Source organism: Equus quagga, chromosome 14, assembly GCF_021613505.1.
Source record: "Equus quagga isolate Etosha38 chromosome 14, UCLA_HA_Equagga_1.0, whole genome shotgun sequence".
In the NCBI taxonomy this organism is placed as follows: Eukaryota; Metazoa; Chordata; class Mammalia; order Perissodactyla; family Equidae; genus Equus; species Equus quagga.
In genome coordinates, this window is record NC_060280.1 from 18,732,195 (window position 1) to 18,743,633 (window position 11,439).

The window sequence follows — 11,439 nt, forward strand, 5'->3', positions numbered from 1 at the left end:
TATTGCTGTATTCAGGTTGTCAATATCTTGTTGAGGATTTTTGCATCTATGTTCATCAGTGATATTGGCCTGTAATTTTCCTTTTTTGTCTTGTCCTTGTCAGGCTTTGGTATCAGAGTGATGATTGCCTCATGGAATGTGTTAGGAAGCATTCCATCTTCCCTAATTTTTTGGAACAGCTTGAGAAGGACAGGTATTAAATCTTCTCTGAAAGTTTGGTAGAATTCTCCAGGGAAGCCATCTGGTCCTGAGCTTTTATTTTTTGGGATGCTTTTGATTACTGATTCAATGTCTTCACTTGTGATTGGTCTGTTCGGATTATCTATTTCTTCTTGATTCAGCTTTGGGAGGTTGTAAGCGTCTAAGAATTTATCCATTTCTTCTAGATTGTCCATTTTGTTGGCATATAGCTTTTCATAGTATTCTCTTATGATCCTTTGTATTTCTGTGGTATATTGTTATTCCTTCTCTTTCATTTCTAATTTTATTTATCTGAGCTTCCTCTCTTTTTTTCTTTGTAAGTCTGGCAAGGGGTTTATCAATTTTTTTTATCTTCTCAAAGAACCAGCTCTTTGTTTCATTCATCCTTTCACTGCCTTTTTTGTTTCAATAGCATTTATTTCTGCTGTGATTTTTATTATTTCTCTCCTTCTGCTGACTTTGGGCTTTGTTTGTTCTTTTTCTAATTCAGTTAGGTATAATTTGAGATTACTTATTTGGGATTTTTCTTATTTGTTAAGGTGAGCCTGTATTGCAATGAATTTCCCTCTTAGTACTGCTTTTGCCACATCCCGTATGAGTTGGTATGGTACATTTTCATTTTCATTTGGCTCCAGATTTTTTTTATTTCTCCTTTAATTTCTTCAATGATCCATTGGTTGTTCAATAGCATGTTGTTTAGTCTCCACATCTTTGTGCCTTTCTCAGCTTTTTTCTTGTAATTAATTTCTAGCTTCATAGTGTTGTGATTGGAAAAGATGTTTATTATTTCAATCTTCTTAAATTTACTGAGGCTTGCCTTGTTTCCCAACATATCCTTGAGAATGTTCCGTACACACTTGAGAAGAATGTGTATTCTGCTGTTTTTGGATGGAGTGTTATATATATGTCTATTAGGTCCAACTGGTCTAGCTTTTCATTTAATTCCACTGTTTCCTTGTTAATTTTCTGTCTGGATGATCCATCCACTGATGTGAGTGGAGTGTTGAGGTCCCCTGCTATTATTGTGTTATTATTAATATCTCCTTTAAGGTTTGTTAGTAGTTGCTTTATGTACTTTGGTGATCCTGTGTTGGGTGCATAGGTATTTGTAAGTGTTATGTCTTCTTGGTGGAATGTCCCTTTGATCATTGTATATTACCCCTCTTTGTCTCTCTTTACCTGTCTTATCTTGAAGTCTACTTTTTCTGCTATAAGTACTGCAACACCTACTTTCTTTTGTTTGCCATTAGCTTGGAGTATCATCTTCCATCCCTTTACTCTGAGCCTGTGTTTGTCGTTGGAGCTGAGATGGGTTTCCTGGAGGCAGCATATTGTTGGGTCTTGTTCTTTAATCCATCTCGCCACTCTGTGTCTTTTTATCAGAGAATTCAATCCATTTACATTTAGGGTGATTATCAATATATAAGGGATAATTGCTGTCATTTTATCACTCATTTTCCGGTTCTCCTGTATTTCCTTTGTTTCTTGTGTTTCGATCTACCAATTGAGTTATGTAGTTTTTTTTATGTTGGGTTTCTTTGTTTTCTCCTTATATATTATTTGTGTTTCTGTTCTGCTTTTTTGCTTAGTGGTTACCATGGGGTTTCTATGCAAAATATCTTAGATAAGATAGTCCGTTTCTGATGCCTCTTATTTCCTTAGACCAAACCGATTCAGTGCCCTTCCTCTTCCCCTTCTATGTTGTTTTTGTCACATTTATTCCCTCTTGTGTTGTGAGTTTGTGGTTAAAATGACAAGATTATATTTGTTTTTGGTGTTTTCCTTCCCTTTATCTTTAATATTATACTCTAGTATTTGCTAACCTGTTCTGATGTATATCTACAATTTTCTCATTTTATCTATTTATGTTCTTACTCCGTGCTTTCTAACCCCTTTCTCCTTTTTTTTTTCAGGTATGAGGGCCTTCTTGAGGATTTCTTGGGGGGTGGGCAATCTTGTGGCTACAAACTCCCTTAACTTCTGTTTATCTGGGAAAGTTTTTATTCCTCCATCATATCTAAAGGATACTTTCGCTGGGTAGAGTATTCTTAGCTGAAAGTTTTTGTCCTTCAAAGATGTGGATATGTCATTCTGGTCTCTCCTAGCCTGTAAGGTTTCTGCAGAGAAATCCATTGAAAGCCTGATAGGGGTTCCTTTGTAGGTTATTTTCTTCTGCCTTGCTGCCCTTAGTGTTTTTTCTTTGTCATTCACTTTTCCAGTTTCACTACTATATGCCTTGCAGTAGGTCTTTTTACATTGAGATATTTAGGAGATCTACTGGCCTATTTCACGTGGATTTCCATCTCCTTCCCCAGGTTCAGGAAGTTCTCCGCTATTATTTCTTTGAACAAGCTTTCTGCTCCATTCTCCTCTTCTCCATTGGGAATACCTATAATTTTTATGTTGCATTTCCTAATTGAGTCAGATATTTCTGAGACTTTCTGCATTTCATTTTAGTCTTAGTTCTCTCTCCTTCTCTATCTGCAGCATTTCAATACGTCTGTCCTCTGTTATGCTGATTCACTCCTCTATGATGTCCACTCAAGCATTCAGGAAATCCATATTTTGTTTTATCTCTTCCATTGTATCTTTCATCTCCAATATTTCTTACTGGTTCTTCTTTTAGTTTCCATCTCTTTTGTGAAGTAGCTCGTAAACTCATTGATTTGTTTCTCTACATTCTCTTTTTAACTCGTTGAGTTTTTTGATGATAGCTATTTTTAATTCTCTGTCATTTAGATTACATATTTCTGTGACTTCAGGACTGATTTCTGGGTACTTGTCATTTTCCCTCTGGTCTGGAGATTTAATATAATTTTTGATACTGCTTTAGGGCATGGCTCTGTTTTTCTGCATCCTGGTATTGTTGATTGACATTACTACATATCGCCCACTGGGTGTGGGTCAAGAGATGCGTATTCTGAGCCCTCTGTGTTCCACGAGGATCCCAGGTCCTGGAGCCAGTGCTGGGAGTGAGGGTGGGGATGCTTTCTTCTGTGTGCTCTTGTGGGCTTACTTGTTCTGCCCTCACTATCTGCCCTCCTGGGGTGTTGGCTTGATGAAGTCACCCCCACAATAGCTATCACCTCAGTAGGAGGCTTTTCACTAGGCTGTGAGGGACCTCAGGGATCTTTGATGTTCCTGCTAACTAGCACTCCCTCTTCCCTTCCTTCCCTCTCAGAGGCCACCTGCAGTCCTGGATTGCAGTCTTTTCGGGAGGGAGCAAATGTTTTCTCTGACCCCATCCACCTCCTCCAAGGGGGGCTCCAGCCTCTCTGCCCTCCAACATATAGCTGCTTGGGTCTCACAGACGTCTTTTGAGTTGCATGGATGTCCTCTGTTGGAGTATGAATGTCTTTTTCGTTGTATCGTGGAGGGGAGAGATCACGTGAGAACTCACTCTGCCATGATGCTGACATCTGCCCCCATTTTGTTTTCGATGGCACATTTTACATCTTTTTATTTTATGCGTCCCTTAACTAATTATTGTAATTTTACTACTTTTGACCTTCATACTTGCTTTATAAGTGACTGATCCACTACCTTTAGTATAAATTTACCTTTTCCAGTAAGATTATTACTTTTGTATGTTTTCTTATTATGAGTTAGTCTTTCAGCTTAGAGAAGCCCCTTTAACATTTCTTGTAAGGCCAGTTTAGTGTTAATGAACTCCTTTAGCTTTTGCTTCTCTGGGAAACTCTTAATCTCTCCTTCAATTCTGAATGATAGCCTTGCTGGGTAGAGAATTTTTGGTTGGAAATTTTTTCCTTTCAGCAATTTGAACATGTCATGTCACTTCCTTCTGGCTTGTAAAGTTTCTGCTGAAAAATCTGCTAATAGCCTTATGGGGTTTCCCTTGTACATAATAAATTGCTTTCCTCTAGCTGCTTTTAAGATTCTCTTTATTCTTAACTTTTACCGTTTTAATTATAATGTGTCTTGGTGTGGGTCTCTTTGGGTTCATATATTTGAAGCCTGTGCTTCCTGGATCTGGATGTCTGTTTCTTTCCCCAGATTTGAGAAGTTTTCAGCCACTGTTTCTTCAGTACTTTTTCTGACCTTTTCTCTCTCTCTTCTCTTTCTGAGGCTGCTATAATGTGAATATTATTCCACTTGATGTTGTCCAAGAGATTCCTTAAGTATCCTCACTTTTTTAATTCTCTTTTCATTTTGCTGCTGTGCCTGGGTGAGATCCGTTGCCTTGTCTTCCAGTTCACTGATTCCTGATTCGACTTCATCCATTCTGTTGTTGAACCCCTCTAGTGTGTTTTTCAGTTCATTTATACCTTCTGATTAGTACGTTCCTATATTTTCTGTCTCTTTGTTGAAGTTCTCACTGTGTTCATCCATTCTTTTCCTGAGTTCAGTGAGCATCTTTACAACCATTGCTTTGAATTCTTTGTCAGGTGAGTTGCTTATCTCCATTTCGTTAAGGTCTTTTTCTGGGGATCTGTCTTGTTTTTTGGTTTGGAACACATTCTTTTGTCTCCTTATTTTGCCTGACTCTCTGTATTTGTCTATATGTAATAGGCAAAACAGCTACCTCTCCCAGTCTTGAAGGATTGGTTTTGTGTAGGAGATGATCCATGGGGCCCAGAAGTGCAATCTCCCCTGGCCTCCAGAGCCAGGCTCTTAAGGGGTGTCCCTCATGCAGCCTGTGTGCAGGGTTGTGGCTGCTGCACAGTGAGGGCAGGACGCAAAGCACTCATCTGCTGTGGTTGTGGTGTGGCTGCAGTGTGGGGTGGGCAGGGCTCAGGGCACTTGCCCTGCCTGGTTGTAGCACAGCTGCCACATGTGAGAGCTGGGTGCAAGCTATTCCCCCAGCCCCGTTGTGGCCCATTACTGCACAGAGTTGGCAGGGTGCAGGGCTCTTGGCCAGTCTGGTTGCTGGGAGGTTAGGCATGGTACACTCACGCATCCCGGTTGTGGCAGAGCTGCTGTGTGGGCTGGATGGGGCACAGAGCACACCCACCGGTGCTTGCAAGCTAGAGGGAAGGCACCTGCCAGTGTTTCCATCCCCAGAGAACTATAGGTTCCTGCCTCTCCAGCAGCCATTTTAGTATTAGTAAGTGGGTCTCTCTCTTATGGTCTTGGCACTTTGCAAACTGTTGCTTTTGCACTGAATCTTAGGACAAGTAGGTCTACATGCAAGCCCTTTAAGAGTGAGTTCTCCACTCCCTACATTTCCATATTTACCCTGGACTTAATCCCTGTTGATTTTCAAAACCAGACATTTGAGGGGCTCATCTTTCTGGCGTCAGACCTGGGGGTTGAGGTGCCTGATACATGGCACAGTCCCTTCTTTCCTTGGGAGAAAGTTCATATTTTGTGGAGATCCCTTCCCGATTGTGGGACACCACACCCGGGGTGGGGTGCTGAGCAAGACTGAGTCTCTGTCTCTCCTACCCTTCTCTATGTGTCTCTTTTATTCTTTTGAGAGGCACTGTTGTCCAGTTCTTGGGTCCTTTTCAGAGGAAAATTATTCCATATGTAGCTGTAAATTTCTTGTCTCCATGGGAAGAGGTGAGTTCAGAGTCTTTCTATGCCACCACCTTGAACTCCTCTCAGTTCTGGGTTGGTTTTCATTGATTTTTCTCTTCATTTTGGGTTGTATTTTTCTGCTTCTTTGTATGCCTGGTAGTTCCTGATTGGGTGCCAATTGTGATTTTTACCTTTTTGGGTACTGGATATTTTTGTATTCCTATAAATATTCTTGAGCTTTGTTCTGGAATATAGTTACTTGGAGACAGTTTGATCCTTTTGAGTCTTGGTTTTATGGTTTGTTAGACAGGACCAGGGCTGTGTTTAGTTTAGACCTAATTATGCCCTGCTAATGAGGCAAGACCCTTCAGAGTACTCTACTCAATGCTCTGCGAATTATGAGGTTTTCTAGTCTGGCTGGTTGGAACAGGCAATATCCCAGGCCCTGTGTGAGCTTTAGGTACTGTTCCCTCAAATCCTTTTGGATCATTCCTCAGCCTCCAGTGTTTCCTCATATGCATGCACTGGCCATTACTCTGCTGAATATACTCTGGGGGACTTTCAGTAGATTCCAGAATTCTCCGTATGTGCAGCTTTCTCCTCTCCATTAGTCTGCCCTGTGAACTCTAGCTGCCTTGGCCTCCTGAGAGTCTCAGCTCTCTGTCTCTTCAGGTCAGGGTGTCTGCCAGGCTTCATCTAGGTTTCCCCTGCTTGCTCTGCAGCCTGGAAATTCTCAAGGCAGAAGGCTGGGGCAATTTTAGGACTAACCTTCTTTTGCTTCTCATCTCTCAAGGATTATTGTCCTTTGTCATCTGATGTCCAGTGTTGAAAACCATTGTTTCATATACAATCATTCATCACTTAACAACAGGGCTACATTCTGAGAAACGCGTTGTTAAGTGATTTTGTCATGTGGACATCATGGACTGTACTTACACAACCCTAGACAGTACAGCCTGCTCCACCCCTAATATGCTAATCACATAGTGCTAATCTTATGGGACCACTGTTGTGCATGTGGTCTGTCATTGGCTAAAATGTCGTTATGTGGCACCTGACTATATTTTGTCCTGCATTTTAGTTGTTTTAAGTGGGAAGATAAATTTGGTTCCTGTTGGCCAGAAGCAGAAGTTGACTGTTTTAAAATTGTGACTTTTGTACACAGAAGAGCACACATAATTATCTTGTAAAATAGCTTGAGGAACCAGAAATGAACCTGAATAATATGTGCCAGCTCTAGCTTTCATATTTAGTTTATGGAACAGATTTCTAAATTTTTGCACAAAAGCCAAAGAGCAATTGATATAATTTAATTACTTTGGTCTCAGATTTCACTGAGAGATGAAGAGAAAAATATTTTCCCTGTATGACATGTTTCTGGCTCAAATATGGTATTTTTGAAATTTCCCAAAATAATGTTTGACAAGACCAAAAATCCCTTTGGAAAACATAGCCTTACTTAAGCTACAATATGTAAGTTCTTTGCCTGTCACAAAAATTATCTGTATGTAAAGTTCATCCTTTATTTGAAACCTTGAATGCTTCCATTCTGTTGTTTGTAGCAGCAAAAGACGGGAAAAACCTAAATGGCCATCTATGGGAGACTGGTTAAGTGAATCATGGCGTGTCCACACAGTGGATGCTTAAAAAGACTAGACAGTTCTAACGTAATGTCCTACAAGATACATGGACAAGTAAAAAGAGCAGCGATGTAAATCCGCACACCAGCTTGATCATGCTTTAATCTGTGTGTAGAATATGTGAGAAACTGGTAACAGTTGTTACCCTGGGGATAAGAATTAAAGATTGAGTGGGAGGGAGAGATTTATTTTCACTGTATACTTTTATGCTGTTTACGTTTTAAAACAAATATGTACATGTATTACTTTTTAAACAAACCAGTTTTTTAAAAAGAAGAAAAAGAAACAAACTGTTCTTTGACTTCTCTAATAGGAGTGATCGACACAGGAATTGCCCTATTTGTCGCCTACAGATGACTGGAGCAAATGAATCTTGGGTAGTGTCAGATGCACCCACTGAAGATGATATGGCTAACTATATTCTTAACATGGCTGATGAGGCAGGCCAGCCCCACAGGCCATGACCTTGGGGTGAAGCGTTCTGCTGCTACTGTGGGCTGTAAACACTCTGGTCGCGAGGGAAGAACACAGGGATGTTGTGGCACAGACAAAGAAATCAATTTTCCCCACTCTTATTTTCGCTCTTCTGAAAATTTCCCCCCTTTCTTTTGATAAACTTTCTATGTCTTCCATTTATGGTCAACTAAAATTTGCTACTATTTTAGGCCATATTTTTCTGTTATTTATCTGTTCTAATATATATTAGAACTAATTGCTCTTGAATCCTTCGCTGAGGTAACAGCAACATTTCCAGAGGCTTCTGAAATGCTAATATTTTTCAGGCCAGGAGTATTCTGGAATCTATTTAGTTAGGTTTAAAATAAACCTTGAATGTTAAAAAATTGTAGCCATCTGAGAGAAAATTTTAAATGACTGAAAATGTAGAATATATCAACGTGCATGTTACTACTTAAATTAGTCTTTCTGCTGGAATCGAAGGAGTATGTATGCCCCCTTGTGGTTAGTTATTGCTCCTTTAATAATTTTTACTTGAAATGATCCATAATTATTTCATAACTTTAGCAATGTGTTTTGGAACTACATGTTTTTTTACTTAAAACTCTTTTTTTTTCATGTTGTATAATTTTGGTAAGGACTATAAAGTTGGGCGTGACTTTGTCTTGTAAATAGATATCTACTGGGGAATCTTCTCGGCTGTTCTGGAAATGCTTTCCCACAGCTGGGAAATTGTTCTAAATAGCTTTTGATAATACTCATGCATCTTGGAGTTTCAGAAGGAAATTTTTCTCAATCACAGATCATAAATTTCATATTTCCAAATTATAAATCATTCAATATTGGTTTATGGTGCTTTTCTTTTCTTAACTTGAAGGCATCTTTCCGAAGTCTCAAAGTCCTCAAATTTCTTAGATTAAGAGAGAAGAAAATAGGATGTAGCCTTTTAACCATATGTTCATAAAACACCTTTGAAAATTAGGAGATAATTTGACTTTCTTACTGTTTCACTGTACTTCCTTTGAAATACTCTGAAAGAGTATAGTTATAATGGAATTAGATGTTCAGTTGGCTCTTGAACCATTTTTTTAAAATTTTGCTTACAATGTAAAATTTTTGTTTTATGCTAAACATTAACATTTCAGTATATAATAAAACTAGGGCCTGATGTCTCCTTTAAAAAGTATGTTAACATTCCATGTCACTTTTCTGACTTATTATTGGTAAGTTGCAAATACTACTATTTCCCAAAGTACCAAAGTACACCATTTAACTTGTTGCTTATTGGTGGCAGAACTTTTGGATACTAGAATTTTAATAGGCATGCAAATTAAGTAATTCATTTCTAGGAGAAATGTCTGACCAAAGGTAGCTTGATTTTACCCCCAAAACACTGATAACTAATTGGTTGACATTCATGATGGGGGCAGCTCAGTAGCAAATAGCTAAACACTCACTGTGGTGGTTTGTGCAAGCAGAGTACTGGGGGCTCCATCAGGTTGTGTGACCTTGAGAAAGTCCCTTTCTCTGGTTTGTAGGTTCCTGCTTCAGAAACTGAGTCTTTACCTATGGTTTTCACACTTTATTTCAGCAGTAGAACCTTTTTCTTTTTCAAGTAAAATCTTACTCAGAATCCCTACACACACACCCTATCCCACTATATAAAAGTCATATTTCATTAACACAAACTTCTTTATATAAAGTTTATATACTGTAATAACTAAATATTATAAAGTCAACCAATGAAAATATGTATTAATGCATTGATGATAATCCAGTATAATATAATTTGGTCAGTAACACAAGTTGTATGATGGGACCTTTTCTAAATTATTTGTTTTTCAAAATAAAAATTTTTTTAATTAAACAAGTCAAACGTCCAGAACCCTGAATCTCCTCCGTGGCTTCTTAGTCTTCCATGGAATATATTTGGAAAACCTTGTGATAGGTGATCCTCTGAGATCTTTTCCAGCTCCAAGATTTTTAAGTGTCTTTTTGGATTAGACTTGCTGAGTCTAATTCAGATTGCCTAATTTAAGAATGTCTCTGAAAATGAACAAAGTTGCTTTACAGATTTTGGGATCTTTCCAGGTAGAACCAATGATTTTATTCCCCAGAATCCTTCACCTTTCAAGGAATTATTTAACAGTGAGCCCAGTGACGTGATATTGCCCAAACCTTCTTATTTTCCAGTATGAACTCCAAGATACTAACTGATCTACTGTGAAATATGGAACGTTTTTATTAGCCTTCTCAAATAAATGAGCACAGTTTTTTGCTCACTCCATTAAACTGAGCGATAATTCTTTAGATGTGAATGTTAGGAATGTTCTACTGTAACAACTAATTATAAAAGTTGTAAATTTGTTTAATGGATGAAATGTACACTTTTTGTATTCTGTACAGCTTTATCTTTTTTTAATATGAAGTACTTAAATGAACTTACTATGATAGGAAATATAATGTGTGCCTTCTAGGATTTGTGAAATGGTTTCATGAACTCTAAGGAATTTGTTTTATAAGTTATAAAGTTTTCCCTATCCTAACTCAGTAACAAAGGATTTATAATGCTATATAGAACTTTAGTTTGAGAAAATGGATTTGACTATGTACTGAATTTAGAAGTTGAGAATAATAGTATCTGTTTTATTCTTAGGACAAACTGATATATTGTGCAATAAATAATCTTTAGCAAGTAAATTTTAGCTAATTGAAGAGATTTCTTTCTTATCGTGTAGTTTCACATTCTTATCTACTAAATGTTTACATTCCTTGAAGGACTATTTTGTATTGTGCTCTGGGGGTTGTGATGTTTGTGTGCTATGTTTTAAAATTCATTTCAAATTGGATCGATTTCCTGGCACCTAATATATGTCTGGGAAATAAGTCTGCTTAAAAATATCTCCCGGTTCAGTGATTTTTAACATTGGCAAGTTGGATCCATTAAAAGGCAGTCCGAAGAATTTAACTGGTTTTTTCTTCATTAAGTCAAGCTTACTTTGTCTATCTAGAAATAAGAAAACTACTTGGAGATTAGGGAAATCAGCGAGTCACCCGCATTTACGATAGGCAACACAATGACAATATAATAGAAACAAGCGACAACAGACTTTCATCTGTTTTCATGTCTTTTTACCCTAATGGACAGTAAAAATAATCGATAAAATACTCCAATCAGTAAAATAATCGATAAAAAGTAGTTTTGATGTTTGCTTTATAAAATCATTTCCATTAAAAGAATATAATTAGGGAAGCATGTTAGAGACTAGTGCTGAGAAGAGGAAAGCCATTCATAAGGAGTGGCAGTTTGTCATTCAATTTACTGATGTGTGTCATCGTGGAGAAATACCCATTTTGGTATCAAAGGACATAGAAGCCTCCTCAGAGATGTATTTTGATACTTGAGGCTGTTTATAGTCCTACTCTCTGGCATCCTCTCTCTTTCTAATAAAATATTTATTTAGAGGTTGAGGGTATAAAAATTTCCAGGGAACTGTATTTGTCTACTTAGCGTTCCTTTTACTGCAGGTAGTTACACTTGGTCTTTCTATCAGTCATAGTTTCAGGTATAGAATACTCAGGGGTATTACCAACATAGCACCTTCAGTTGAGTCTTCAAACCCAGAAAAGGATGAGCATTGCTTCCCCAATTCAGCACTCA

General features: G+C 38.0%; 1 protein-coding gene across 1 annotated transcript in view; it reads left to right on the forward strand.

The window, feature by feature from the left end:
- Nucleotides 1-10,746, forward strand: part of RNF141 (ring finger protein 141) — a 42,735-nt gene extending 31,989 nt beyond the window's left edge. Inside the window, exon 6 of the mRNA XM_046637524.1 lies at nt 7,636-10,746. Within this exon, the coding sequence (XP_046493480.1) occupies nt 7,636-7,786 (151 nt within the window). The 3' untranslated portion in view covers nt 7,787-10,746. The remainder of the gene's footprint in view (nt 1-7,635) is intronic.
- Nucleotides 10,747-11,439: the final 693 nt, after the last annotated feature.